This window comes from Cololabis saira, chromosome 22, assembly GCF_033807715.1.
Source record: "Cololabis saira isolate AMF1-May2022 chromosome 22, fColSai1.1, whole genome shotgun sequence".
Lineage (NCBI taxonomy): Eukaryota > Metazoa > Chordata > Actinopteri > Beloniformes > Belonidae > Cololabis > Cololabis saira.
In genome coordinates, this window is record NC_084608.1 from 9,223,702 (window position 1) to 9,251,688 (window position 27,987).

General features: G+C 41.3%; 2 protein-coding genes across 2 annotated transcripts; one reads left to right on the forward strand and one right to left on the reverse strand.

Moving 5' to 3' along the window:
• The first annotated feature begins 1,816 nt into the window (after window positions 1–1,816).
• On the forward strand, window positions 1,817–10,953 carry LOC133422975 (leukocyte elastase inhibitor-like). The gene is made up of 10 exons (XM_061713047.1): window positions 1,817–1,915; window positions 3,826–4,007; window positions 5,175–5,276; window positions 5,387–5,527; window positions 5,735–5,852; window positions 6,834–6,976; window positions 8,301–8,378; window positions 10,148–10,237; window positions 10,326–10,506; window positions 10,656–10,953. Exons 1-10 carry the CDS (start codon window positions 1,879–1,881, stop codon window positions 10,880–10,882), a joined length of 1,299 nt encoding a protein of 432 aa, XP_061569031.1. The 5' UTR covers window positions 1,817–1,878; the 3' UTR covers window positions 10,883–10,953.
• A 7,280-nt stretch (window positions 10,954–18,233) lies between these two features.
• On the reverse strand, window positions 18,234–24,554 carry LOC133423021 (leukocyte elastase inhibitor-like). Its single transcript, XM_061713107.1, has 8 exons — window positions 24,375–24,554; window positions 24,161–24,301; window positions 23,828–23,945; window positions 22,057–22,199; window positions 21,189–21,266; window positions 20,974–21,063; window positions 20,723–20,897; window positions 18,234–18,586 (listed from the first exon to the last, which is right to left on the reverse strand). Exons 1-8 carry the CDS (start codon window positions 24,549–24,551, stop codon window positions 18,360–18,362), a joined length of 1,149 nt encoding a protein of 382 aa, XP_061569091.1. The 5' UTR covers window positions 24,552–24,554; the 3' UTR covers window positions 18,234–18,359.
• Between the last annotated feature and the right edge of the window lie 3,433 nt (window positions 24,555–27,987).

The following is a 27,987-nucleotide window of genomic DNA, read 5'->3' on the forward strand; positions in this document are numbered from 1 at the left end:
TTATGTTCAGCTTTGCTCCTACCGGCAGAGCTCATTTTAAAGATATGACAACTGCTTTGCATTATTCTTGATAGTAAACTGTCGTGTGGGTTTTCATTCAGTCTGAATCAAATTGAGTAAAAGTTTTCTGTTTGCACTTTTATAACCTTTGGAACGTTCATGACGTCAACTCCTCTACGTGTAGCCACGCCCTCATCTACTACGTAATTTTGCGCGTGCGCACACTACCCCCGCTCACGATGGCCCACGTACGCATGCGCAAGCGCTATTTCTGATATACGATACTATTACTGTAATGAATTCTCCCCTCCAGAAAACTGAGCTGCTCGGATTTTTTACTCACAGATGCAATAATGTGAAACCAGTTTCACCATCTGGGCTCTGGTCATTCAACCGGTGTGCGTGTGTGTGTGGGAGGGGGTTGCGGTTGTTGTCTCCTGGCAACCAGAGTGTTATTTCCATAGACATATTTACGTAGACGCCCCATCGAGTGTTCTTGCCCGCTGCTGCGATACGTCAACGTCGCCGCCATATTGGATGTGGCAAGACTGCGCTGTAAACTAATACAAGTGAATTGACTTGTTTTCATAAAGCGCCTTTCTACAAAGAAATTTACGTTTTACGTCTCATTTATTCATTCACACACGCACTAATATACTTGGGAAACAGACACCAAATATAATATATTTAATTTTTTCAGATGGCAAAAATAAGGATTTTATTGATCCCACATAGGAGTAATTCATGTTATATCAGCTATAGAGAACAAGGTAGTGCCAAAAAATATATATATATCCCCCCTCACAAAAATAAGAAAAATAGAGAAACATATTTTCTCATCAACAAAACAAATTTTAATTTAACATATTTGAACCATTTTTCAGACAATAAAATAACATTTGAACCATTTTTCAGACAATAAAATAACTGAAAACAATCTTTAAAAAGGTTCAAATATGTTATTTTGTTATTTGAAAAATGTGTTTTACCTCTATAGCTGAGATGCAGAGCATTGCCATCATCAGTGATGCCAGATTTGTAAACCTCTCCTCTTTCCCTAGAAGGCCCCAGAACCTGTCAACTCTCTCTTCCTGTGGGAGATCCTTGCTTGCTATGACTTGATACTCCACCAACTCTTCCCTCAGCTTTTTTTCAAAGCATTTTCTCAAACAAAACAAATTTTAAATTTTTCAAATAACAAAACAACATATTTGAACCATTTTTCAGACAATAAAATAACATATGTTTATGTAAGATATGCTTTGCTGATGTGAAAAAATATCTTTCTCTATTTTTCTTATTTTTGTGAGGGGGGTATATATTGTTTTTCGGCACTACCTTGTTCTCTATAGCTGATATAACATGAATTACTTCTATGTGGGATCAATAAAGTTCTTATTTTTGCCATCTTGGAAAATTAAATATATTATATTTGGTGCCTAACAGTTTCCCAAGTATATTTGTGTGTGTGTGTGTGTGTGTGTGTGTGTGTGTGTGTGTGTGTGTGTGTGTGTGTGTGTGTGTGTGTGTGTGTGTGTGTGTGTGTGTGTGTGTGTGTGTGTGTGTGTGTGTGTGTGTGTGTGTGTGTGTGTGTGTGTGTGTGAATGAATGAATGAATAAATGAATAAATGAGACGTAAAACGTAGATTTCTTTGTAGAAAGGCGCTTTATGAAAATAAGTCAATTTACTTGTATTAGTTTACAGCGCAGTCTTGCCACATCCAATATGGCGGCGACGATGACGTATCGCAGCAGCGGGCAAAACCACTCGATGCGGCGTCTATCGTCTACGTAGCTAAAACTTTTGATCTCGCCGCGTGGTTCAGGTAAGCCTCGAAAGTTCCAAAACAAAGCCGCTCTGTCATGTCATGTTAATCTATGGGACAGACTGCAGCAGTGAGCTCGCTTTTGAACGGTAAATATTAAGTTGTACGTTTTTCATCTGAAGGACTTTCAACGAGGTGAAATTATCTGTTTTATTACTTCTCAGCTTTCTTTATTTTCTGACATTCCTTCTCAGACGACCGATGACATTGATGTGGGTGATGCTGCCCCAATAAACCAGCAAATTGGTGTGAATTCTGCAAGACACTTTTTAGGACATTTATGACAATATTTGGTTGCTACGAAATATACTCAATAGTTAAACATATTTTTTTAATCTAAAGGTTAACTGCAAATGCAAAGTAATACAAGATAGTACAGGTAGACCACACCCATGTTGGCTATTAAAGAGAGAATTACACATGCTGGTCACTGAAATAACTTGAAATTGACAAAGTAATAATAATAATAGTAATTTAAATTATTCTTTTGAACAATAATTCAAAATAAAATAGATTTCTGTTATTTTAGTCAGTTTTGATTTTCTTGAGTGATAATTATAGCGGTTTCCTTCTTTAAAAAGTGTCCAAGTCTGTACATTTTGATTTTTCTGTCAACAAAATCTAAAACTCTTCAAGAAACATAGTCTTGAAAAACTCTTTTTAAATTAAGTGTTTGTGTCCATGCTTCTCTGTGTTTCACTGAAACAAAGTCATATCAGTATATTTCTTGTTACAAACATACATTTTGTTGTTCACAGTCCACAAACATTGGTGCCTTATCTGTTACCCTTTTAATTAAGGTTAGTTTAGCTTTTCCGATTTTATAAATGAACTTGAACACACTGAGGTGTGACATAAGGATGAGTATCATATTGCGGGCCAATCACAGCACAGTTCAGAAAATACGGATGTTTACTGGAAATTAAATCTTTTCCTACTTTCTTTAAAAAAGCCAAACACACGTTTTCAAGTAAGTACGTTTATGTTTCATTTAGTATTTTAGTTTTAGTTAGGTGTGCACGTGATATATATAAAAACGACACTATTTTGTTGGCACACATGGGTGAAAATTGATTATTGATTTATTGATATAATTTATTTATTTATTTGATCTTTTAAAACAGCTATACTGTACGTGTAGGCCACGGCAAATTCTGAACACTAATAAAAACAATAGACAAAAATGTAACCCGAAGTTGGGACCTTGTTTAAAATGTAAATACAAACAATGCAATGATTCGCAAATCTCCTAAACCCATATTTTTTCCGAATAAAACATTAAATGTTGAAACAAGACATTTTTGCTATTTCATGGAAGATGTTATCCGAGCACGTGCTTTGAGAGCAGGGAACGCTTTGTAATGTTAAAGAAAGTGTTTTTTTAATAATATTTATTTGGAAAAAAAAAAAAAAAAGAAAAGCCGCTTGACTGATAGTCATCTGAGGTTATTTAAATTTTTTAAATTGTGCAATTTCCAGCTGAATGAGTCATCAGAAGATGAGTACACTGGTGAGTCAGGGTGTCGTTGTTTCGTGTGCAGTCTATGGATGTGGCGCTTAAACTATGACTTAATAGAACGTCTAACAGTATTTAATTCTATGATTTTATTTTTAGGGTTTTAGAAGATGTGGTTTTGGTTCATATTTCTGTTACACAATCTGTAACACATATTTCTGTAACACAATTCATTCCTTAATGCAGCTGTTTGATCTTGTAATTAAGCCAGTAGGTGGCAGAGTTGTGTAAGATGGAGCATGTATGAGGTGTAACATAAAAAGGTTCAGTGGTGGTGGTAGAAAATGTTTTAAGATGTTCTATGCTTATACTGAATTTTTATATTTTAATGTTGGGATGTTTTATAGGATGTTATAGGATGTCCAAAACCTCACTCCGTTACAACTTTGGAGTAAAATACATTTTCTACCAAAGACAATGACCATCTACTAAGAAGATAATAGGGAGATAATAATGTTTTAATGTCTCTTTTCTGTGTATCAGACACAATGGCGTCCCCCACTCCTCTCACCAAGGCCAACGCCATCTTCTCCCTGGATTTGCTCAGAAAGCTGAGTGAGGACGACAACTCTGCAAACATCTTCTTCTCTCCCTTCAGCATCTCCTCAGCCCTGGCGATGGTGATGCTGGGAGCCAGAGGAAACACTGCTGCACAGATGTCAGAGGTACAGCTTCTCTCACTTTAACTACATCTGTCTTTTTTTGTTAAACTAACATGAACATTAGTGGTAACACAGGATGTTGGACTTGGTTCAGTTTCCTGCTTTAATACATCTCATCTTACATTTTTGATCTTTCCTTGTTTTTGTTGCATAGAAAATGTTAATTAAACCAAAAAACTGCTGCTACTCAAATTACCAAAACTTTTACAAAAATCTGTCTGAGACACAGTTAAGAAACACTGAACATCAAAGCTCCATCTAGCATGGATCTGCAGAAATGCTCTGTTTGTCTGTTGGCATGTTTGATTTTGAGTAAAAAAGCAAAGTATCATCATATATGAAACAGTACTTTAAATGATTTGGGACATTTTCTTTTCATTCATGGCTCTGCACCAGGAGCTGAACGTTAGTTTTTTTTTTTTAAAGCAGCTAAAAATGGATCTCGGTCTCAAACCTCCAGAAGAAACTGTCATGATGACTGCTGTTCAGCAGCTCCTCTTATCATCACAGTGAGATGATCTGACACCAAGTCAAAGCTGTTGCTCAACATGCCACTACAAGTATCACAAGAACAATCATATAAATGCATCAAGGAACATTATTCAACTTAAACTTCTATAAGAACTTAACATTTTTTTTTTTTATTCAATTCAACAGTGGATATGAGGGTCAATGACGTAAACATATGAGACTTTATTATAATTGTGCGTAAGTACAACAACATTTATGTGCAACAATCAGCAGCTATGCAACTAAAGATAACAAGAAAAATAGATAAATATACTCTTAAGAGAAAAATAGGAATTCAAACAATGTGATAAAGTGTTGCAGGACTAAAATATAAAATAGTACAAATACAGTACGAAGGTAAGCTTATTACACAGGTGAGATGACAGTAGTAAAGTCAAGTGGGGTGTGTGATGGCGGCAGCAGCTCTTGGGAACAACCTGATTCTTGTTTTTAAGGTGAATCTCTTCCCTGATTAAAGGGGGACAAACAGTCTGAGTCCTGGATGAGTGGGATCTCTGGCGACGCTGCTGGCCTTTTTCCTCAGCCGGGTAGCATAGACAGAGTCCAGCAGGCTGGGAAGTTGTGTTAACAGGACAACACAACTAATCATGACTGCAGAGAATTGATTTCTAGCTTAACAGCGACCTCTACAACTTGCAGGTTCTCTGCTTCACTGAGGCCGACCAGTCTCAGCCTGCAGGAGGACTGCAGATGCAGATGCAGCAGAAGGCCCAGGTCAAACTGCCGCAAGAGCTGAAGACGGTGACAAATACACCTGACTGCTTTGAATTTTCCTGTAATTCAAAAGAGAAGTTGTCTCATCTGTTACTTGTTTGATCCTTTGTGTAAAAGTTGTGTATTTTTTTTCACAGAGCCAGAAAACAAGTGGCTGTCAGGACGACGTAAACGCCAACTTCGCTCAGCTGCTGAGTGAGCTCAACAAACCCGGGACTCCGTATGCCCTGAGTGTCGCCAACAGGCTGTACGGAGAGCAGTCCTACCAGTTTGTGGAGGTGTGTGAGTGTGTCTTTGTGTATGAAGTCAGGGGGGAGTGAATGAGAGAAGCACAGAGGAATCTTGAAACGCTGCAAGATGAAGAGATGGATGAAAAAATGAGTAGCAGCCCACCTCACTAGTTTAATTCTGCAAATGAAAGTAAAAGGGCTTTTTAAAAACACTTTTAGAGGGTCAGAAATTGTTATGTTGTTGATATGCTCCAGGATTTCCTTAAAAAGACCAGGAAGTACTACAAGGCAGAGCTGGAGTGTGTGGACTTCATGAAGAACGTTGAAGCAGCCAGGCTGAAAATCAACAGCTGGGTGGAGAAACAGACACACGGTATCACACACACATCTGAAAACCTGTTTTAACCTCCCATATTATGTAGTTTGGACCCCCATTAATATTGATCAAGCACAATAGTCTTTTTATTTTGATCCTGACTCATAACTTTCTGGGTCTGTTAGATAGCCAGCCTTGATATTATATTTCATGAGTGCTCCAGTGAGCACCCCCTCCCACTGATCCAATATCATTCAGCTGTTTAGGGTTTCATTCTTAACCTTTACTGGGTAAATTACCTTATATGGTAACCTACCATACATGCAACAAAAAATATCTAAAAAAATGTTGAAAGTAAAAGGATTAAATGTTCTCCGATGACACTTGGAGGGCTCTAATTAGTAAAGCCCAAGTATTGCATTCAGTCCTATCAGGTTAAACCACTAAGATACATTACTACCAATCATGTACCACAGCTTGTTGGAGAATGTTTTTTTTTTTTTTTTAAAGATTTTTTTGGCACAAGTGGGTTTTATTGCGAAAGTAGGCAGACTAGAAGCAGGTAGAGAGAAGGGGGAAGACGTGCAGTAAAGAGCCACAGGCTGGGACTTGAACCTGCACTGCCTGCATTAATGTATCTAGATGAGGCAGGGCTGACTTCGAGTGACACATAGGCTTGGTTGATCTGCTTGCAGTTAAGAGGACTAATCTGCATCTGCAAATTCTGCAAAAAAAGGAAAATATTAAGAAATAAAACAAATTGTTGAGGTTCTACTGTAGGTATGCTTGCTCTTTCAAAACGTGTGTTTACTGCTTAATACACTATGCACCTTGTAAAATGACTAACAAGGCAGCTGAAAGCTGGTTATGTCATTTTAAACTTTTGAACCTTTTTTAAAATTAGGTAACAACCTTTGGGATCCTTAACACTCCTCACCAATTCCCTAAAAGCAAAAGATTGGCTTATAATTCCTGATCCCGTGATATTAAGTCATGTAGTAAATGGTGCTTCAAATTTGTGTCGTCTTCACTCGCCAGATAAAATCAAGGACTTGCTGCCCCCGGATGCAGTGGACCCCATGACCAGGCTGGTTCTGGTCAACGCCATCTACTTCAAAGGCAACTGGAACGAGAAGTTCAAGGAGAGCAGCACACGAGATGCTCAGTTCAGACTCAGCAAGGTAACGCTGCAGCTGAATCACCATGGTTACACGCAGCCGAGTCAGCTAAGGGAGAGTGTTTCTGATTCCTTTCAAGAGATAAATATGAAAGCATCACAGAGAAACTTTTATAATTTCCATACCACTTCGATCCTTTTCAGGTTCACAGAGGTTCTGAGCCAGTCAACCTCTGTGGGGTTTGTGTTCAGCTACAACGCATAAACCACTGCACTGACAATCTCCTGGCATTACTTTCCCCAATTCAGCCGCTGGGCGACTCAGATTGACAAAATAGCCGCCAATAGTAGAACTTGCACAACTGATGGTCTTCCACTTTCCTGCTTGTGTTGACCTGCAGCAGCATTATCACTACTTTTAAATGTTCCTCACAGTTTTTCATTCACACAGCCTGCTTTTCCTAAATTAGGAAATGGACAATTTTGTGCAGAAGAAACATCATGTTCCAGTGCCACGCCTCTTTTTACACACTGTCTTGAGATATTCGGAGCGGAGTGGCCTAGTGTTTGGGGCTTCGGACTCAAGATCCGAAGGTCGTGGGTTCGAACCCTTTGTGCATCCTTGGGAAAGATGCTTTATTCTGGGCTTTCCTCACCTCACCTAGGTGTATGAATGGGTCCCTAGCTTTGCTAGGGGAAGTATCCAGCGATAGACTAGCGTCCTATCCTGGGGGTGGTTACCACCTGTTCGTTTGCACTACAGAAACCAGAGATAAACACGGGCTCTAAGGCTCGAAAAGGACATACTTGAGAGATTCAGATGATAATCACTGACGTAGTCCCAATTTTCTATGATCCCAGCTTTGGTAGCCTTGTAGTTTGTTGCATTACTGAAACAAGGTTATGGAAAAAAAGGCATATGAACAAGGTACAGTAAAAGAGCTGGAGGTGGCCCCTGAACCAAATCAATCAAGCCCTGATTAACATTGTAATACCACATGTATCAAACTGAGTTCAGGGATTTATGACATCTCTGCACCACCATCATCAAGCCTTTCCAAAAAAATGTATATACAATTAAACAAACAAAAAAACAGTAACTGAAACAAGGTGATGGCAGCATGGTGGCTGCTCACCACAGCAATAATGTATGTTGAATGAAGTGTGGTTATAAAATGCAAACAGAAGCTTGTGTGGTTGTTTTGTCTGTATTTGGACCTGTTACCTGTCCAGAGGGAGCTGTGATAGGCTCCAGCAGACTCCTGTCAATCTGAATAGCAGTAAGTGGATATAGGTGATGATGGATGGAAACAAGGTGAAGTGTAAAAAGAGATTCCAGCCAATGTTGTCATTTTTATTCCAGGTTTTTCTTTCCGTTTTGTTTTTAGAGCAACAGTAAGCCAGTGAAGATGATGAAACAGAAATCTGAGTTTCCATTCGCCAGGATCTCTGAAGCCAACTGCCAGGTAATTTACTGAAATAATTCAAAATACTACTTTATTCTCTGTTAACGAGGCATCACTGTAACATTACTTTTATAATCAACAAGTGTTAAAGAGCATATTGCAGGTTAGAATTTTTTCAAAAATTATACCTGACCTTATGTGAAAATGACTATGTGAGAAGTTAATGTAGGATTTAATATGTTTTACAAGACATAAGGGCACTTATTCAGAGGAAAAAGTGGCTGATTTTTAGCCAAGCTCCTACAAACGCTTTTTTTTTTTCGAACACCGCGTCATATGACGCAGCACCAGGGAGACGTCTCCACAGCTCTGCCCCATCTGACTGCCCAGACCCCGTACACACGTAGCCGGGTATCTGCTTAACCGAAGATATTTTCCTACGTTTGGACCTGTCATCCACATGAAAACGCAAATAAACCAATGTTTAAAAAAACTCCGGGCAAAGTGAAGATTTTTGAAAACTCTGTTTATGTAGATGCGTGTAGACAGAGACAGAGAGCAGTTCTGCGTTTTTGAACGTCACATTATGGGTCGCACGTTAGTCTGACGTCTAACGTGCGACCCAGAACTGCAGATGATCCACCATCTGTTCTCCAAGCTATTTATTAAATAAATGGTCTCTGCTCTGGACAGCCGTTTACTGTGTTACACCGACGCAGAGCCTACGCTGTAGGGTACGCGGCGACACGCAGCCCTACGCCGTACCCTACAGCGTAGGGCTGCGTCGATTTAACGCGGCAGCTCCGTGGTGGGACACGGGGGGGACTCGAGCTCGTTACCCGAGAAGGAGACGCCGCTCCCGGGGAAGCTGCGCCGCGGAGGCGGCCCGGAGGCCGGAAGACCAGATGATCTACAGGTTTGGAATGCTTATAAATGTGGTCGAAAACGCAGATCTTCGGTTATGTGTGGAAGATTTTTTTTTTTTTAACAACGATGTAATGTGGATACAAATTATTTTATAAACGAAGGGGGGGAAATATTCGGTTTTAAAAATACCCGGCTATTTCGGATGCATTTAATCAGAAAAAAGAGAAGATAATAAGCCTGTTTTCTGTTTAGAAAGTACAAACGTAGACAGATTACAAGTACTCACCCGTTTTTAAGGAGTTACTTTCGGAGTTTTTCTTTTAGGAGCGCACGGGCGGGTGCTGCAGTGAATAAAGGCGGATTCATTGTTCCGCGTAAAATCGACGGCGTAGCCTACGGTGTAGGGTACACGGCGCACGCAGCGTTCGGTGTGTCGCCGCGTACCCTATGCCGTAGGGTCTGCGTTGGTGTAACGCGGACCCATAAATCAGCCTTTTAAAAAGCGAGTTTCACCTGTCAATCAAAAGAACGTGGGGGGCCTAACGGGTTCGTAATTATAAGGCTGTGGCCTGTCATATTGGTGTGAATACACATTAACAACCTCTTCAGTGTCACAACAAACATTAAGATCCATTATTTTTCCTATTGTTGAAATTCACCGCACTCCCTGGTGCTACTTCACTTCCGGTTCAGCTTTTTCAGATGCGGAAGTAAAATACTCTCACAAAAACAACTCCAAAGGTCACTGTAGTATTTATTTATGCGTATTTCAATGAAAATTCAATTCCTACATTATTTTCCTACACATTGATTCACAGGCGTCACCAACCTGCAATATGCTCTTTAATGTAATTCAACCTGCAGGGTGGATCTTAGATCCTGATGAATCCCTATTTTTCTTCCAAAACGTGTGTACCACATTTTTAAATAGTTTTCCTGTAATGTGTGAAACCCTCCTACAGATCCTGGAGATGCCTTACCAAGGGAAGGAGCTGAGCATGCTCATCTTTTTACCCAACGATATAGAGGACGACACCACAGGTCTGGAGAAGGTAGGGCCTGCAGACATTTGCACATCAACAGCAATGAAACCAGGAAGACCCGAACAAAGTAGTGACTGATTTTTGTGTCCACCATCAGCTGGAAAAAGAGCTGACTTATGAGAACTTTGTGGAGTGGACGAATCCTGACATGATGGATGAGATTGAGGTCCAGGTTGGCCTGCCTCGGTTCAAGATGGAGGAGAAATATGACATGAAGAACGTCCTGGTCAGTATGGGCATGGTGGACGCCTTCGACATGTCAAAGAGTGACTTCTCTGGTGAGTCATGTTCCTGGATCATAGTATATCACTATCCTCTAAAGAAATAAGGAATCTGAACTCTGACCTGATGTTTGTTTGAACTCTATACTACACATTTGTCAGGTTCTGCATTATTTTACATCTTGAGTGCGTCTCCTGTGTGACAGGCATGTCTCCTGCCAACGACCTGGTGCTCTCAGAAGTCTTCCATAAAGCTTTCGTGGAGGTCAATGAGGAGGGAACGGAGGCTGCTGCCGCCACTGGTCCTGTGTTTACGGCTCTGTCTTACACACCTCCAACCTTCTTCATCGCAGACCATCCCTTCCTCTTCTTCATCCGACACAACCCCTCCAACAGCGTTCTCTTTGCTGGTCGATACTGCTGCCCTGAGTGAACGATGCTCCATTGGAAGTGTGTTTTTCAGCTGCAAGGAGCTTATTAAACAACTAAACATTTTATTTTGGTAGAAGGGTCTTAGAATAATTGCTGTACAACTCTTTATGCTTCAAAGTCTGTCCTTCAAAACAGCAGTGTTTGATTTTCTCTTGCTGCTTGTTTTTTCACCTCTCACAAAACTTTGTGTCCTTTTGAAAGTGAGGTTAGGTACTGTGGATGTGGTTTTATTCATGAGTGTAACATCAGCTTTGAAGCAGTCTAATGCTCTATGAAAGTTGATCCAGTCTAGTCTGGAGTATTTTAATCAAACACACCTTACTGGATCAACATCAGCTTGTCCTTGAACTCTAAACTACTATGTTAATGATAGATTGACTGATGCGTTTGATCAGGGAACCATTTAAAGCATAAAAGAAACTTGGCCCCGACTTGATCCAAGATCACTGTCTTATATGTTTGTCAGCTGGCAGAGCAGACGTTTACTGCGTCTTTTTGACTACAATATTCTCTGCTTTAGACAATCCCACCAATTCAATCTTTGGATGAACCAAAAAGAAGAAATCATAAAATCACACTGATAGATTGATGTGCCTTTGGTGATTGTGTGAAGTGCTCTTATATGTACTACTGTGGATGTCTGGATAGCTTATTTTTTTACCTTATTAATTGAAATGATTAAAAAACTGCCATTTGTATTTATTCCAGTGGTCTTGTAAGTGACAAAAAAGTAAAACGGTAGAATGGTGTCACACTGACTTCAAGGTTTGCACTGTTGCCTCACAGAAATAAGGTTTGTGGTTCAAATCCTGGCAGCAGTCTTTCTGGAGGAATTAGTATATTTGCTCGACTGTGATGGGTTTTCCCCGGATGCTCCAGCTTCCCCCCACAGCCCCTACAACATGCTCATATAGTGTCCTAGTCCCAGGTGCGTTCACAATGCAAGCAGCTTCCTTTCAATACATTAATTACACTAAATTATTCCTAAAGCTACTCCTATGACTGGACTACATTAAACTTAATGTGAATAAATACTAGGTGGGATTAGTTTTACCAGTTGGCCTAAATAATGTCTTTGTGGCGGGAAGAAACTGTTGATGGAGATGGGTGTCGGAAAAGATTTCCTCCTGCAGAATAAGTTAATTGACTTGATTTTTAACTGGGATATTACAAATAGTAGTAGTAGCAGCAGATGGTTTCATTTATTTAAATTAAGACGTAGGACAGACACTTTAGGTTTAGGACAACAGAGATCTGGGAGTCATCTCACAAAAACAAGGTGGTATCGACAGTCAGGTGACTGATAATGTATTTACCTGCAACTCTAATACATTCAGAGAACTGTGATGTAGGTGGTAAGAGTAAGGATTTAGCCGAGTGGTGTAAGGAGGAGGCTTGACACAAATCTTCACCTCGTGCTGGATTTTATTTCAGCCACCATTATCAAGTTGTGCAGGTGTGGATTGTGAAAGTTAGTTAACAAAACAACAACCAAACTAAATTACAAAAAGTTCAAAAACAACTGAAGGAAAGATAACAATTGCACTAGGTCCTTAGCTACGGGCTCCAGCACTGAGATCCCTCTCCAGCCCCAACTGCACCTCTGGAGAGCAAGCTCTTACTCCTTTATACTGGCATTACATGTGAACCTATAACATCCTATAAACATCCCAACATTAAAATATTAAAATTCAGTATAAGCATAGAACATCTTACAACATTTTCTACCACCACCACTGAACCTTTTTATGTTACAACTCATACATGCTACATCTTACACAACTCTGCCACCTACTGGCTTACTTACAACATCAAACAGCTGCATTGTTAATATATTTATCTCATTAATATATACATACGGTATATATACGATTACATACACATACATATATATACACATACAAACCCAGTTTTTTTTTGTTTGTTTTTTATTGGGAAGGGGGGGGTGACATCCGCTGCTAATCTAAAATGTTCAGGAATAGGAGGCAATGGCTTTTGGTCCTTCAAATCATTGAAGTTTTAAAGAAATTCAAGGATTTCCAAAACCTGAGGCCCAAATCTTGAAAGACTTCCAGCATTTTGTGACGTTACTACTTCAGCATAATTTCAGTTACAGACAACATTCAAACTTTAAACAGTTTTAAGTCACAAGACTTAAAACTTTTAACTTTTGATTCAGATTCTTAAAATCTGTTTTAGTTTTTGAAATATTAACTTTTAAAATGTATGAACAATGCAGTGTTTATATTGGATTTAAATGGCAGAGCCTTCAGACATCCTTGAGAAACTTTGCTGTCCACCACCACAAATACAACCAGAACCACCACAAATACAACCAGAACCACCCTGAATACAACCAGAACCACCCTGAATACAACCAGAACCACCCTGAATACAACCAGAACCACCACAAATACAACCAGAACCACCACAAATACAACCAGAACCACCCTGAATACAACCAGAACCACCCTGAATACAACCAGAACCACCCTGAATACAACCAGAACCACCCTGAATACAACCAGAACCACCACAAATACAACCAGAACCACCACAAATACAACCAGAACCACCCTGAATACAACCAGAACCACCCTGAATACAACCAGAACCACCACAAATACAACCAGAACCACCACAAATACAACCAGAACCACCCTGAATACAACCAGAACCACCCTGAATACAACCAGAACCACCCTGAATACAACCAGAACCACCCTGAATACAACCAGAACCACCCTGAATACAAGTGTAATACCAACAAAGTTGACGTTTACATCATCCGGACATCTACTTGTTTTCAGGCCCTGTGATAAAAAATACACATCTTTTACAGAATGGATCAAAGAAGTAACAGATGAGACAACTTCTCTTTTGAATTACAGGAAAATTCAAAGCAGTCAGGTGTATTTGTCACCGTCTTCAGCTCTTGCGGCAGTTTGACCTGGGCCTTCTGCTGCATCTGCATCTGCATCTGCAGTCCTCCTGCAGGCTGAGACTGGTCCGTCTCAGTGAAGCAGAGAACCTGCAAGTTGTAGAGGTCGCTGTTAAGCTAGAAATCAAGTCTCTGCAGTCATGATTAGTTGTGTTGTCCTGTTTACCTCATTAAACCTCATATTGACTCTTTTTATTAAATATTTCAAATGACTACAATCAAAACAATGTGATGCACTTTTAAAACAAAAAATCAACAACTCAGTGCCCTCTGATGTTGTCTCTGAACTGAGAGCATTGTTAATGAAACTATGTGCTATTTTTTATTTTTTGCTATGATGGGAAATTTAAGTTATTTTGGGTTTTGAGCCATGTGCTATTTACTTTTGCTATGATGGGAAATTGAAGTTATTTTGGGGTTTTGAGCTCTTTTCCTTTCTTTATTTTGCTATGACAGGATATTTGAGTTTACTGATCATTCATTTCAAAGTCGTGAGCTTTGCTCTTTTGTATTTGCTGTAACCAATGTAAGGTACCAGTAAAAGGGGTAGGTATATATAAGCCTTGCTTCTACCTACACCCTTTCGGTTACAAATGTACCGAAATAAATAAACATTCATTCATTCACAATACACCTGTCATACTGATGTATTGATGATGCCATTTCTCACGCAGGTGCTGTATTCCTGTTGGCTGGAGGTGGAGATTGTATCGCACCACAAGGGAGAGTGCATGTACAGTTAGTCAGTTCTCTTAAAAAAAATGCTGCTGCAAGTTCTAGCACGACCACATGCTGCTGCTCCCTTTTCTTATCAGAATGACGTCTCAGGCCTTTCCAGTGAATTTCTTTCTGGTTGTGCAGTGTTCTGCTGGGAAAACCTGCAGGCTGTCTGTTACATGAATGTTATTTTGGCACTTAGCACCCACATGGCAACACCTTTTCCATAAGGTAGTCACCTCTTCCTGCAAGTCATCAGTGCCCCTCAACAAATTTAGGAAATGTGTAAAGAACACAAATCTGAGGTGTATGACAGGGGTCTCAGGAGCTTCATCTTATGCGATGCAGCAACACTGTCGTCACTGCTGCAGCTCTGCTGCACAACAGTTTGTTCACAAATTGAGTATGTGACAATGTGTTTTCAACCATCAGAGAAGTAAAATTTTCTCTCATCAAAAGCGTCCTCCATGCCCATGCTGGTCAGGACTGTTCAGGTCATACGTCTCCTCCAGCTTGAATCGTGGCAGACTCACCCTGACCTTCGTCACAGTCAGCTCACCTGTCCACTCCATGAATTTCTCATAGGTCAGCTGTTTCTCCAGCTGAGAGGAGAAGGTATCAATGAATAAATGAATCAGTGTGCATTCATAAATTTAAATGATTGTGTTTTAGACTCCTACCTTCTCCAGACCCGTTGAATCGTCTATATCTTTGGGTAAGAAGATCAGCATGCTCCAGGATCTGTCCAGCAGTGGGAGTCAAACATTGCAGCAAAGCAAATATGAGGGATTTAATAGATTTCTCCCTTATGAAAGAAGCACCAGAACAATGGTATTTAATGTATTTTCACCCGAATGTATAAGAATATAAATCAATAACTCAAAATTCTAACCCTGAAATCTAAAATTGTCTCAATCTTCCATACCAGATTCCTATCATATTAAACATCTGATCTGAAATATCTGAAAACTGATGCAGATTTGTATTACAATTAAACAATCCAATAGAAAGCAACAATTGTACCAAACAGATCTGTCAGATCTGTAGGGTCTGTACCTAATTTTAAGATTTCTTGCTTGTGTTGTTCTCTCAGATGTAAGTTGCTTTGACTAAAAGCGTCTGCTAAATGACAGTAGTAGTAGTACTGTAGTAGTAGTAGTAATAATAGTAAAAGTAGTTGTCTTCTATTTTGATTCAGAAACAGAGTTGAAGAGATTTACTTTTTAGATGCATCATCTTCTCCAACTCAAGATGGTCTTAGACAACAGGACCTAAAATAGAGTTTTATTTTACTCAGACAACATTTCTATGTTTTATTGAACTTTATATATTTTTGGCAGTTCATCTATCTTCAGGTGAATCAGTTCTAAAGAAGCTGCAACAGTTGGGAGGGGTAACAGTACAGCATGACGGTGCCTCTACAAGATTTACTTCAGTTCACCTCCCCATGCTACGGAAACTCTTTTGCCAAAGTGTACTGTAACTGACAACTTTCCTTGATCTAAATCTGAGCTCAAACACGAGGGCGTCCAGAAGTGCTCACGGCACCAGGACACCCTGGACTGCAGTTCATTCACAGACAGATCGTCAGGTTTGCAGCTGTATATTGTTGACGTGGAAGTTGTGGCAGAAGATTGTGGAGACCTGAGAGAGGGACTTTTCTCTGAAAGCAGAACAGCTAAATCCAGCTAAAGCTGGAAAATGTTTGTTGTTTCCTCACTAATACAGATTCTGAGACAATATAGAAAGGACTGTTACTGTCTTGTCTTCAGTCCTGCCCTTTGGCCAGATCATCACCGCAAATGAGAATTTGGTTCTCAACTGGTTCAATGAAAGTTAACTAAATAAAACTAAAATAGCTTGCGTAAAGCAGAAGTTCATCATTCCTTTATTGTTGTGCTGTTAGAAATGACACACGATGATAGTCATTTTAATTAAAGATAAACTATCAATGTGAAGAAAATTAAATCAGGATTATAATGTAAATCATAGTAAAAATGTAACAATAAAATCTAATTAAAGCTGCTAGCAGCGATGAACGGGCCCTCGCACTCATGGCCACCGCCCCCCATAAGCATATCAGAAATGACACCACCCACGGCTTTCTATGTCAAACCATACAAAATTTATAACAGAAAATAGGGACAACCAATCAGAAGAAGGGGCGGGGCTAATTTTCAACAATTATGGTCAAGGACTCAATACCGAGTCCGATGACACCACCCATGACTCTTTATGTCAAACCATTCAAAAGTTATGGCAGAGAAAAGTATTCTAGGGGGCGCTGTTGAGCCGTTAGGCCACGCCCATTAATGCAAACCATGAAATATCAAATTTATCACCAGGCCTGGCTTGCATGCAAAATTTGGTGACTTTTGGGGAACTATCAAATATGGACCAATCAGATGAAGGGGGGGCACGCATTTTGGCGTCTAGCGTCTCCACGGTAACACTTTTGAAAGAGAAAAGTAATGCGTGTAGTCACAGGATGGAGACACATATTTTGATGTATAACACATCTGGTTGTACGTTACGGTTCGGGCCGTATTAACTGCCGAAGGAATGGCATAAATTGCTCCAAAATTACGCGATTAATTCAGAATGTTCCAAATGGCCGACTTCCTGTTTGGTTTCGGCCATGGCGCCAAGAGACTTCTTTAAGTTGCGACATGATACAGGTGTGTGCAGATTTTCGTTCATGTACGTCAAAGCGTATTATGGGGCTTGAGGCGCAAAGTTTTTTCTGTCTGAACCAATCATATGATGGGTGGGCACGCTCTTTGGCGTCTAGCGTAGCCACGGTAACGCATTTGAAAGAAAAGTAATGCGTGTTGTCGCAGGATGGAGACGCACATTTTGATGTATAACACACTTGGGTGCACGTTACGGTTCGGGCCGTATTAATTGCCGAAGGAATGCCATAAATTGAGCCAAAATTACACAATTAATTAAAAATAGCAGACATCCTGTTCGTTTCGGCCATGGCGCCAAGAGACTTTTCTTTAAGTTGTACCATGATACAGGTGTGTACCGATTTTTACGTCTAACCGTATTGTGGAGGTTTGAGGCACAAAGTTTTCCGGGGGGCGCTGTTGAGCCATTATGCCACACCGATTAATGCAAACCATTAAATATCAAATTTTTCGCCAGGCCTGGCTTGCATGCAAAATTTGGTGACTTTTTGGGCACGTTTAGGGGGGCAAAAAGGCCCTCCTTTCGTCAGAAGAAAGAAAAATTCCTACAGCTACAATAGGGCCTTCGCACTGTAAGTGCACATTAACTAAGAAATGAAACAATTCTCTATTGTTTTATTTTTAAATGAGAGCATTACATTAGTACATTAAGTAAGTAAAGTTTATTTATATAATGCTTTTCAGACATTTGTCACAAAGTGCTTTACAGAATAAAAAAAAAAAAAAAAAAAAAAGGTTTAGAGCAATAAAATGAATGATAGAAAAAAAAAACTTAACAATGCAGTTTACATAAAAGCCTGTTTAAAAAAAGTAGGCTTTTAGTTGGCTTTTAAAAGAACTAACAGACTCAATACATCTGAGAGGTCCAGGCACAGCATTCCAGCATTTAGCGGCCATAACCTTGAAAGCTCAGTCACCAGGGTGAGAAATGCCCAGGACTGACATAGGTAGGAGCACTGGGTGATAAAAATGAGGGGGGGGGGGGGTAAAGGAGAGAGAAAAAAACAAACATGTATTATTGTGAGTAAACTTTGTTTTTAAAGCAGAAACAGGTCTCCCGTGCTCTCGGTTTTACAGTTGAGCTTCAGTGTCTTCTGCCTCCTCTTGTAGTTTTAACACTGACTCGCTCACACCGGGCAGCAGAAGCGCCCAGCAAAGAGAACGCTCATAGTGGCGTTGTGGCGGATGAAGAACAGGAAGGGCTGGTCCGCACGGAAATTTGGCATCATTCTATAACAATTCTCTTGACAGAAGCAAGCAGTGGCAGCAGCAGCCTCCGTTCCCTCCTCGTTTACCTCCACAAAAGCCTTGTGGGTGACTTTCGACAGAACCAGTTTCTTGTTCCCGGACATACCTGTGACAGAAGAGGAGTGAAAGACATTTTTAAATGAAGTGTGTGTGTGTGTGTGTGTGTGTGTGTGTGTGTGTGTGTGTGTGTGTGTGTGTGTGGGGGGGGGGGTTAACCTGGACAGTGGGAGGAAGCCGGAGTAACCGGAGAGAACCCACGCAGGCACGGGGAGAACAGGCAAACTCCACACAGAAAGAACCCGCCGGGCCTGGGAGTCGAGCCGGGAACCTTCTTGCTGTGAGTTAACAATGCTAACCAGTAACCACCAAGCCATCGTGCTGCCCGTGACAGTGGTTGACAATCCATTTAGTTTAATCAATTCTATCACCAATATACTGGATATCAGCCTCATCAATAATCTCACCATGTGTTGTGTCACCTGCCGCCCATATTCAACATCTACAATAAATGGAAATTGATAAAAAAAATCAAATGCAACTTTGTTTGGACATTCTTATGTAACCTAGAAGTGGACGTGTATAAAACTCCAACACCTATGCTGCAGCTGAAGAAGCTAGTTTCCTTAACATGGCTATGCTCAGTATAAAGAAAAATGCCCTTCAAAACTTCTCTTCAGAAACCAATGGGTCACTGGCCTAATGCTTTGTCCATTGGGGTCATTTGTTGCAGTACCTCGACTGACCACTAGAGACCGGCTCCAGTGAGTCAATCTCCACTGACGGCCGTGTTAAAATGTCCAACTTTAGAGCAGAAATAAACATTTACAGCCTGGTTAGAAACAAAAGTGAGCTCACTGCTGTCTGTCCCATAGACTAACATGACAGCGCGGCTTTGTTTTGGAACTTTTGAGGCTACCATGAACCACGTGACCGCTCTGGCGGCGAGATCAAAAGTTGTCGCCACTCTGTTTTATCCACTGCTCTATGTCATAAAAGTGCCATGCCTGCTGGGGTTTTGAGTCATTTTTTGAGCTCCTTGTCTAAAACCATGTCCTGTTTGTCCAGGCCATCTCTCAACGTTAATACATCACTGTATTCCACACATTTTTCAAGCAGATGAATTAAAACAACATTTTGCTCACATTGCAAAGGTGCGACCGAGGAAGACTGCAGTACTGGACTGAACTGCCTGTAATCCTCCCGTCTGACAGAGAATTTGTAGATAATTTTAAAACAACTTGGTACCACGATGACGCCATACTATCAGAGCCGGATTTAGCGAGGCCCACTAAGGTGGGCAGACTGAAATATAGGGTGGGCGACGGGCGAAAACATTTGTGGGTCAAACCCCCAAAATGCATAGAAAACTTTGCTATCATATCAGTTCATCTATCTTCTCCTTCTTTGACCAACAGTATGTTAACCCAATTGCCCTTCCTGACACTTCCCTCTGCATTTACCCGGGCTTGGGACCGGCACAAATAGGACACTGGCTTGTGCCCCGTTTTTTGCATGCATATATATATATATATAAAAAAAATAAATAAAACCCCAGAGCGTAGGCTCTGCATGGATTTAAAAGGTCCCGCGGCAGGCTGGTGGCTCCAGACCCTGCACAGCACTGCACCGCCACCCGCACCGGCACTCTCTGCCCTCGCCCGGATGGAGAGAGGCGTCGGAGGCTTTTGCTTATATCCTGCATTCACACTGAAATTTTAATTTGTCTCATTCTACCTGCAAACACATCAAGGTGTTTAATAGTATGCAAGGCCGGTTTTGGGGGGGGGGGGGGGGGGGGGCAAACACAGAAAATACATTTCAGTGTTTTTTTGTCTAAAATAAAATAAAGTTTATAATCACTGTCTCGGTTCTCCCATCTGCCCACTCTGCTGGTATCAAGAAAGAGAGCGACATCGCCAATATGCATCATTTCTTTAAGCCTATAGGGAAGCTACTTCTCTCCCACATGGAGATGAGCCAATAGAGGTGTTTTAGGCATCTGGTTAGGATGTCCCCTTGAGGTCTTCCTTCGGAGGGGTTTCAGGCACATCCAATCAAGAGGACGGGAAAAGACTCAGGACATGCTGAAGAGAATATTTCTTATTCGGCTTGGGAACGCCTTGGTTATCTCCTGGAGGAGCTGGTCTGGGAGAGGGAGGTTAATGGATAGATCATGGAGAAGTTGCCCCTTCCACAGCTGTTAGCAGATACATGTCCAACTGTGTGTTTCAAGGTGTCTCACCGGAGAGGTCGCTCTTCCCCTCATTAAAAGCGTCCTCCATGCCCATGCTGGTCAGGACTCTGTTCAGGTCATACGTCTCCTCCAGCTTGAACCGTGGCAGACTCACGTCGACCTGCGTCACAGTCAGCTCACCTGTCCACTCCATGAATTTCTCATAGGTCAGCTGTTTCTCCAGCTGAGAGGAGAAGGTATCAATGAATAAATGAATCAGTGTGCATTCATGAATTTATACGCGTGTTTTAGACTCCTACCTTCTCCAGACCAGTTGTATCGTCTTCTATATCTTTGGGTAAGAAGATCAGCATGCTCAACTCCTTCCCTTTGTAAGGCATCTCCAGGATCTGTCCAGCAGTGGGCGTCAAACATTACAGCAAAGTTAATATACCAGCAAATGTACAGTACATGCTGCAGTCTTTGATTTACCTATTGATTAGTGCATCATGTGACTGATCGTGTACTTGATTACCTGGCAGTTGACTTCAGGGATGAAAGCATAGGGAACGTGAATTTCCTGCGTCATCATCTTTACTTTCTTTTTGTCATTCTGTAAAAAAGAAACACAAGCTCTTTTAAATAAGAAACTGCATTAGAAAGTGATCAGATCATCATATTACTAGTTGATAACAGCCTGGACGGCCCCTTTGATCTGTGGTGCAGAGTATGTGGTAATGTGCAACATTGATTCATCTGACCACTCCACGTGTTTCCATCCTGGAAGCCTCCAGGACCAGACACAACAAAGCCACCAGTGTAAAATCTTAACGCAAGGCTTCTTTCTTGATCAGTAAACGTTTTATAGGCTTTTTAGATGTATTTGGAGGTGACTGGAGCCGTGTGCAGTAACTCTTGACAAAAGGTTTTCTCTCCTCCATGTCTTCCTATCAGCTCCTGGTGACACATCTTGGTGAAATGTTGTCTGGACCTTTTCATTAAAATTCCTCCAGAGTCCATCTTTGTTCCTTAAAGACTGAGCCTTTATCGATACCAGCTGTGAAACATCTTGTTTGAACAAACATCACATATTTTCTTCCTACTCAAAAGTAAAACTCCATGTATATTAAACTGAATGATGTTGAACATCTTTCATATCATTTCAACTTTTTCAGTTCAGTTTCAAAATTGCACAGCCTTAAACTTAAACCTGGTTAACAGTATAAAATATTTTGCAACAAAAACAGTAAAACAAAAGTGACGTTAAACACCCCATATCACTGTTCCAGAGGCCTGCAGATTTTACTTGTCAGATCTTGGCTCATGTTCATGGTTTTACAGAAATTTAGAAACTGTGGTGACGTTAGTCAGTTTTCATTCCCTGGTTGCATATGTACTTTTACCTTGTTGAGTTTAAAGTGAGTATCATACGTTCTGATGCTCAGAAATGGTTCATTCCAGGTGCCTTTGAAGTAGATGGCGTTGACCAGCACCAGTCTGGACATCTTGTTCAACACACCTTCAGCCACCACATCCCTGATTTTCCCTGGTGATCACAACATCCACATGGAACCATTTACAAGTAACACCAAGTGCAGAAACACGTCTAACCAACAACCTGCAAACATCAGAGCCTTTTGAACAGGAACTGTGATGACATGAATTAAAATAAATGAATACGTTTAAACTAAACTAACCAATCTTATTTTTTTTTTATTAATTGTTGCAGTAGTCTTGATTTAAGTCTCTTGAAGGATCAACAGAGACTCATATTTAAAATAACTATTGTTATTTTAAATATAGCTATTATAAAGTTTTAAAAATGATAGATGCAAGGATACTTTGCACTTCATGGCGCATAAGTAACTTTATTATTGAAACGTTTAGAAATCCTGACTTCGGTGCGTGATTGTGTGTCTGTGTCGGTGAGAATGCGGTATGGAAGGGTCCTGCCATGGAGGATTTGAGCCTCCATTGGCAGGACATCAAAACTTAATAATTTATCAATATTATACAAAGATTATTATTAGTATTATTATTATGTATAGTATATCATATTATTATTAGTATAGATATCGGATAGTTGAATGGATGGGATGCCTGGGTCTGGGGCCCTCCGTTGTCGGGCCTGCACGGGTGTCGCCTTGTTGGGGGGTTCCCTCTCTCCGGGCCCGTCTCCGGTCCCCCCCGCTGCCTCTGCGGCGGGGCGCCCCTCCGGTCTTGGAGGGCCACTTTCGCGGGGGGCGGGTGCACCTGCCCGCGTCGGCGGCCGGGGCGGCTCTGTCTCTCCGGGCAGGCTGGCCCCCTGCCGGGTGGGGGTCGTTGGCCTGAAGGGTGAGGGCCTCCTGGCCGCGTGTCCGGCCCGGACCGGGTGGCCGGGGAATGCCTGGGTCGCGGTCCGCCGCCGCGGGATCCCTGGCTGCTTCTTCCCGCGCCGTGGGGGCCCCGCCCACGGGGCGGTGGGTTGCCTCCCTCCTGCTTCTCCCCTCTGTGGGGTTGCAGACACACACACACACACACACACACACACACACACACACACACACACACACACACACACACACACACACACACACACACACACACACACACACACACACACACACACACACACACACACACACACACACACACACACACACACACACACACACACACACACACACACACGGGGGGGGGGGGGTTAGGTAGCAGTAGCGGAGCTTAGACTGCGATCAGATCTCAAGATTTAGGTCGATTGCTGTTGTTTTGGTTGGCTCCGTGCCGGTTTCGTGTTTTGTTTGTGGATTTTTGTTGCAGATTTCCAGTGCATGTGTTTCCATGTGTTCCTGCTTCCTGGATTGGCAGTGGATGTCGTCACCCCCCCCCCCCCAAAAAAAAAAAAAAAAAAAACACTGGGTTTGTATGTGTATATTTATGCATGTGTACGCATATGTATATATATTAAATATAGTAAAAATGCACATGTGTATGCTTTTGGTTTCTACCGCCATGGTATCAAAAAAAAAAAAAAAAAAAAAAAAAAATCCTGACTTCTGGGGATGAAGAGCTGATCTGACGTTGAGACGCTCACCTGTGTGTGTGTGTGTGTGTGTGTGTGTGTGTGTGTGTGTGTGTGTGTGTGTGTGTGTGTGTGTGTGTGTGTGTGTGTGTGTGTGTGTGAGAGAGATCCACCTTGTGTCTGCTTCTCCACCCAGTTGTTTATTCTGATCCTGGCTTCTTGATGGCTGGTTATGAAGTCCACAGACTCCAGCTCTGCATCGTAATGTTTCCTGGTTTGTGTTAAGAACTCCTGAAATTTTTAATGACATTATCCTTCAGTACCGAGTCCATTCGTCTGTAAAACTGAACGATATTCCACACAGAAATGTTTCTTCCTGCTTAATTCACTCACACATTCAGTTTAAATGTCTCAGCTCAGGCTTCTGATTCTCAGTCTAATATGATACAAATACACACAAAAGCTCACAAAGCAGCACCTTAATACACATGCAGAAACACGCTCACCTGCAGAAACTGGAAGGACTTCTCTCCATACAGCCTGTTGGCAACACTGAGCTCAAACGAGCCCCCTGACTTGTTGAGTCCACTCAGCAGTTGGTTAAACAGAGCGTGGACATCATCCTGACATTCCCGGGTGTTCAAGCACTGTGGAGAGCAGCAACTGATTAAAACTGCCCTTTAACAGTGTAACAAGCTCTGCTCTGAGTGTGAACTGCACCTCTGACATTTGCATTGCGGTGTTTCCTCTGGCTCCCAGCATCACCATCGCCAGGGCTGAGGAGATGCTGAAGGGAGAGAAGAAGATGTTTGCAGAGTTGTCGTCCTCACTCAGCTTTCTGAGCAAATCCAGGCAGAAGATGGCGTTGGCCTTGGTGAGAGGAGTGGGGGACGCCATCGAGTCTGATACACAGAAAAGAGACATTAAAACATTATTATCTCCCTATTATCTTCTTAGTAGATGGTCATTGTCTTTGCTAGAAAATGTATTTTACCCCACGGTTGTAACGGAGTGAGGTTTTGGACCCAAATACAGCACACAGATCACAGCGGTAGCTTGTCTGCTTCACTTTCTTTTCTACAACAGAGGCGAAGAGCAGGCAGGAATGCAGGACAAGGTCCAGGCAAAAATCAGTACCGGCAACGGGAAGTCAGAACAGAGAACGCTGGAGAGTCTTGCATCTAGATGGCAAAGAGACGATCTGGCAGTGAGCGTAACAGGGTGGAGCTTTTATACTGTCCTGATTGCTGAGGATCTGCAGCTGGGAGAGCAGGTGAAGGGAGTGAGTGACGAGGTGGGCGTGGCTGCAGATGGGGTGAGCAGGAGAGAGGGGAGTGGAAACGTACTGAAGGCTGGAGGACCAACCATGACAAAGGTTTGTAATCCAGGGGTCCGTTTCACAAAGCAGGTTTAGTGAAAACTCTGAGTCTGTTAACCCTGAAATGAGGGAAACTCTGAGTTTTCTGTTTCACAAAGGGAGGTAACTCAAACCAGAGAAAGAGAGGTAACTCTAGCCCGTTTCACAAAGAGAGGTAACTTAAGCTCTCGGTCAGTTACCGTAGTAACAGACGCTCTGAACCTAACCTGGTCGGGACCAGGTTTATTTCAGCGAACCTGGAGTTTCTCTGCGTCTCCTCCCTCAGTGGCGTCAATTCAGCCAATGGGTCTTTACGCGATACGCATCCGTTTTCTGCACCACGGACAGCAAGCGGCAGAGTTAGAGAGCAGACAAGGCTTATCTGACAAACGCAACGTATTTTATTCACTATGTCAGTGCAACAATATCACAGGGACATCCCAATTTAACTTCAAACAGTTAAAGTCCAAATGCAAAAAGGAGAGGGAGAGTAAAAAAAAGTCAAATATTTCCCTTAAACAGATGTATAAGAGGATTTATATCTTACTTTGAGATGAACTTGCATAATTAATCCATCAGTGGCTAACAGCCTCGTTAATATCTTCTGGACCCATCACTTGCCTTCTTTCTTTTTTTTTATTGCGTGGTTGTCTGCTTCCTTTTCATTTTTGTAAGTTAGTAACACTGCAGAGCGCACTAAAAACGAGATTGATAGAGACCACTGTCGTCAGGGACGCTGGGACATCACATTTCAAGATATGAGGGGGGGTACAAGTGTTGGGAAAGATAATACCTACTGAAATCCATCATGTTGTTCTGATATGCATTTGTAGTTATTTTATATGTATTAAGTAATAGAATAAATCAATACAAATAGATACAGAGTAATTCCATAAATGTATTAAAAAAAAAAAACATTTACATTTTCCCCTGAAGCCGAGGTGTGGCAGCTGCCGTACCCAATTGACGACCCTGATCTAAATGACAATAAAATTTCATTTTTTTTCCCAAAATATGCTCTCATACTCGCCATACGCACGTATTAACACTTCTAACTCCAGTGGCGTGGAGTATGTGGATCTTGACATGCAAACTGATGTTTCCTCAAAGGGATTTTGTAAATTGAAATGATAAATAAAGTTTAAAATAAAAAAAATAAAAAGTATCTCGCTCTTTTGTTGTCGCCGGTTGCCATGGTGAATCCTTGTATCAGCGCTCTACTGATGATGGCTTTTGATTTCCCTCACGCACGAGTTTAACTCCAGGTGAAACTACTTAGAGTTGAGTAAATTACCTCAAATCCGCTGTTCTGGAACCGAAAACTCAGAGTTTCCGATCTCAGAGTAGATCAACTAAGAGTTCAGGTTTAGACTCAGAGTTTGTTGAACCTGCTTTGTGAAACGGACCCCTGGACATCATCCAGCATTACACTGTTGATGGAGATGGGTGTCAAAACAGATTTCCTCCGGCAGAATAAGTTAATTGACTTGATTTCTAACTGGGATATTACAAATAGTAGTAGTAGACGCAGATTGTTTCATTTATTTAAATTAAGATGTAGGACAGACACTTTAGGTTTAGGACAACAGAGATCTGGGAGTCATCTCACAAAAACAAGGTGGTATCGACAGTCAGGTGACTGATAATGTATTTACCTGCAACTCTAATACATTCAGAGAACTGTGATGTAGGTGGTAAGAGTAAGGATTTAGCCGAGTGGTGTAAGGAGGAGGCTTGACACAAATCTTCACCTCGTGCTGGATTTTATTTCAGCCACCATTATCAAGTTGTGCAGGTGTGGATTGTGAAAGTTAGTTAACAAAACAACAACCAAACTAAATTACAAAAAGTTCAAAAACAACTGAAGGAAAGATAACAATTGCACTAGGTCCTTAGCTACGGGCTCCAGCACTGAGATCCCTCTCCAGCCCCAACTGCACCTCTGGAGAGCAAGCTCTTACTCCTTTATACTGGCATTACATGTGAACCTATAACATCCTATAAACATCTCAACATTAAAATATTAAAATTCAGTATAAGCATAGAACATCTTACAACATTTTCTACCACCACCACTGAACCTTTTTATGTTACAACTCATACATGCTACATCTTACACAACTCTGCCACCTACTGGCTTACTTACAACATCAAACAGCTGCATTGTTAATATATTTATCTCATTAATATATACATACGGTATATATACGATTACATACACATACATATATATACACATACAAACCCAGTTTTTTTTTGTTTGTTTTTTATTGGGAAGGGGGGGGTGACATCCGCTGCTAATCTAAAATGTTCAGGAATAGGAGGCAATGGCTTTTGGTCCTTCAAATCATTGAAGTTTTAAAGAAATTCAAGGATTTCCAAAACCTCAGGCCCAAATCTTGAAAGACTTCCAGCATTTTGTGACGTTACTACTTCAGCATAATTTCAGTTACAGACAACATTCAAACTTTAAACAGTTTTAAGTCACAAGACTTAAAACTTTTAACTTTTGATTCAGATTCTTAAAATCTGTTTTAGTTTTTGAAATATTAACTTTTAAAATGTATGAACAATGCAGTGTTTATATTGGATTTAAATGGCAGAGCCTTCAGACATCCTTGAGAAACTTTGCTGTCCACCACCACAAATACAACCAGAACCACCACAAATACAACCAGAACCACCACAAATACAACCAGAACCACCCTGAATACAACCAGAACCACCCTGAATACGACCAGAACCACCCTGAATACAACCAGAACCACCCTGAATACAAGTAGAACCACCCTGAATACAAGTAGAACCACCCTGAATACAAGTAGAACCACCCTGAATACAAGTAGAACCACCCTGAATACAACCAGAACCACCCTGAATACAACCAGAACCACCCTGAATACAACCAGAACCACCCTGAATACAACCAGAACCACCCTGAATACAACCAGAACCACCCTGAATACAAGTGTAATA

What these genes read in the sequence shown, in the direction of transcription:
- LOC133422975 (XM_061713047.1), top strand. Translation starts at nt 1,879, where the DNA reads ATGGGACAGACTGCAGCAGTGAGCTCGCTTTTGAACG. An exon ending in ACACCACAGGTCTGGAGAAG is followed by an intron (nt 10,238 to 10,325) that starts GTAGGGCCTGCA and finishes GTCCACCATCAG; the next exon opens with CTGGAAAAAGAGCTGACTTA. An exon ending in GTCAAAGAGTGACTTCTCTG is followed by an intron (nt 10,507 to 10,655) that starts GTGAGTCATGTT and finishes CCTGTGTGACAG; the next exon opens with GCATGTCTCCTGCCAACGAC.
- LOC133423021 (XM_061713107.1), bottom strand. Translation starts at nt 24,551, where the DNA reads ATGGCGTCCCCCACTCCTCTCACCAAGGCCAACGCCATCTTCTGCCTG. An exon ending in AGTCCTTCCAGTTTCTGCAG is followed by an intron (nt 23,946 to 24,160) that starts GTGAGCGTGTTT and finishes TAAAAATTTCAG; the next exon opens with GAGTTCTTAACACAAACCAG. An exon ending in TCCCTGAAGTCAACTGCCAG is followed by an intron (nt 21,064 to 21,188) that starts GTAATCAAGTAC and finishes ACTGCTGGACAG; the next exon opens with ATCCTGGAGATGCCTTACAA.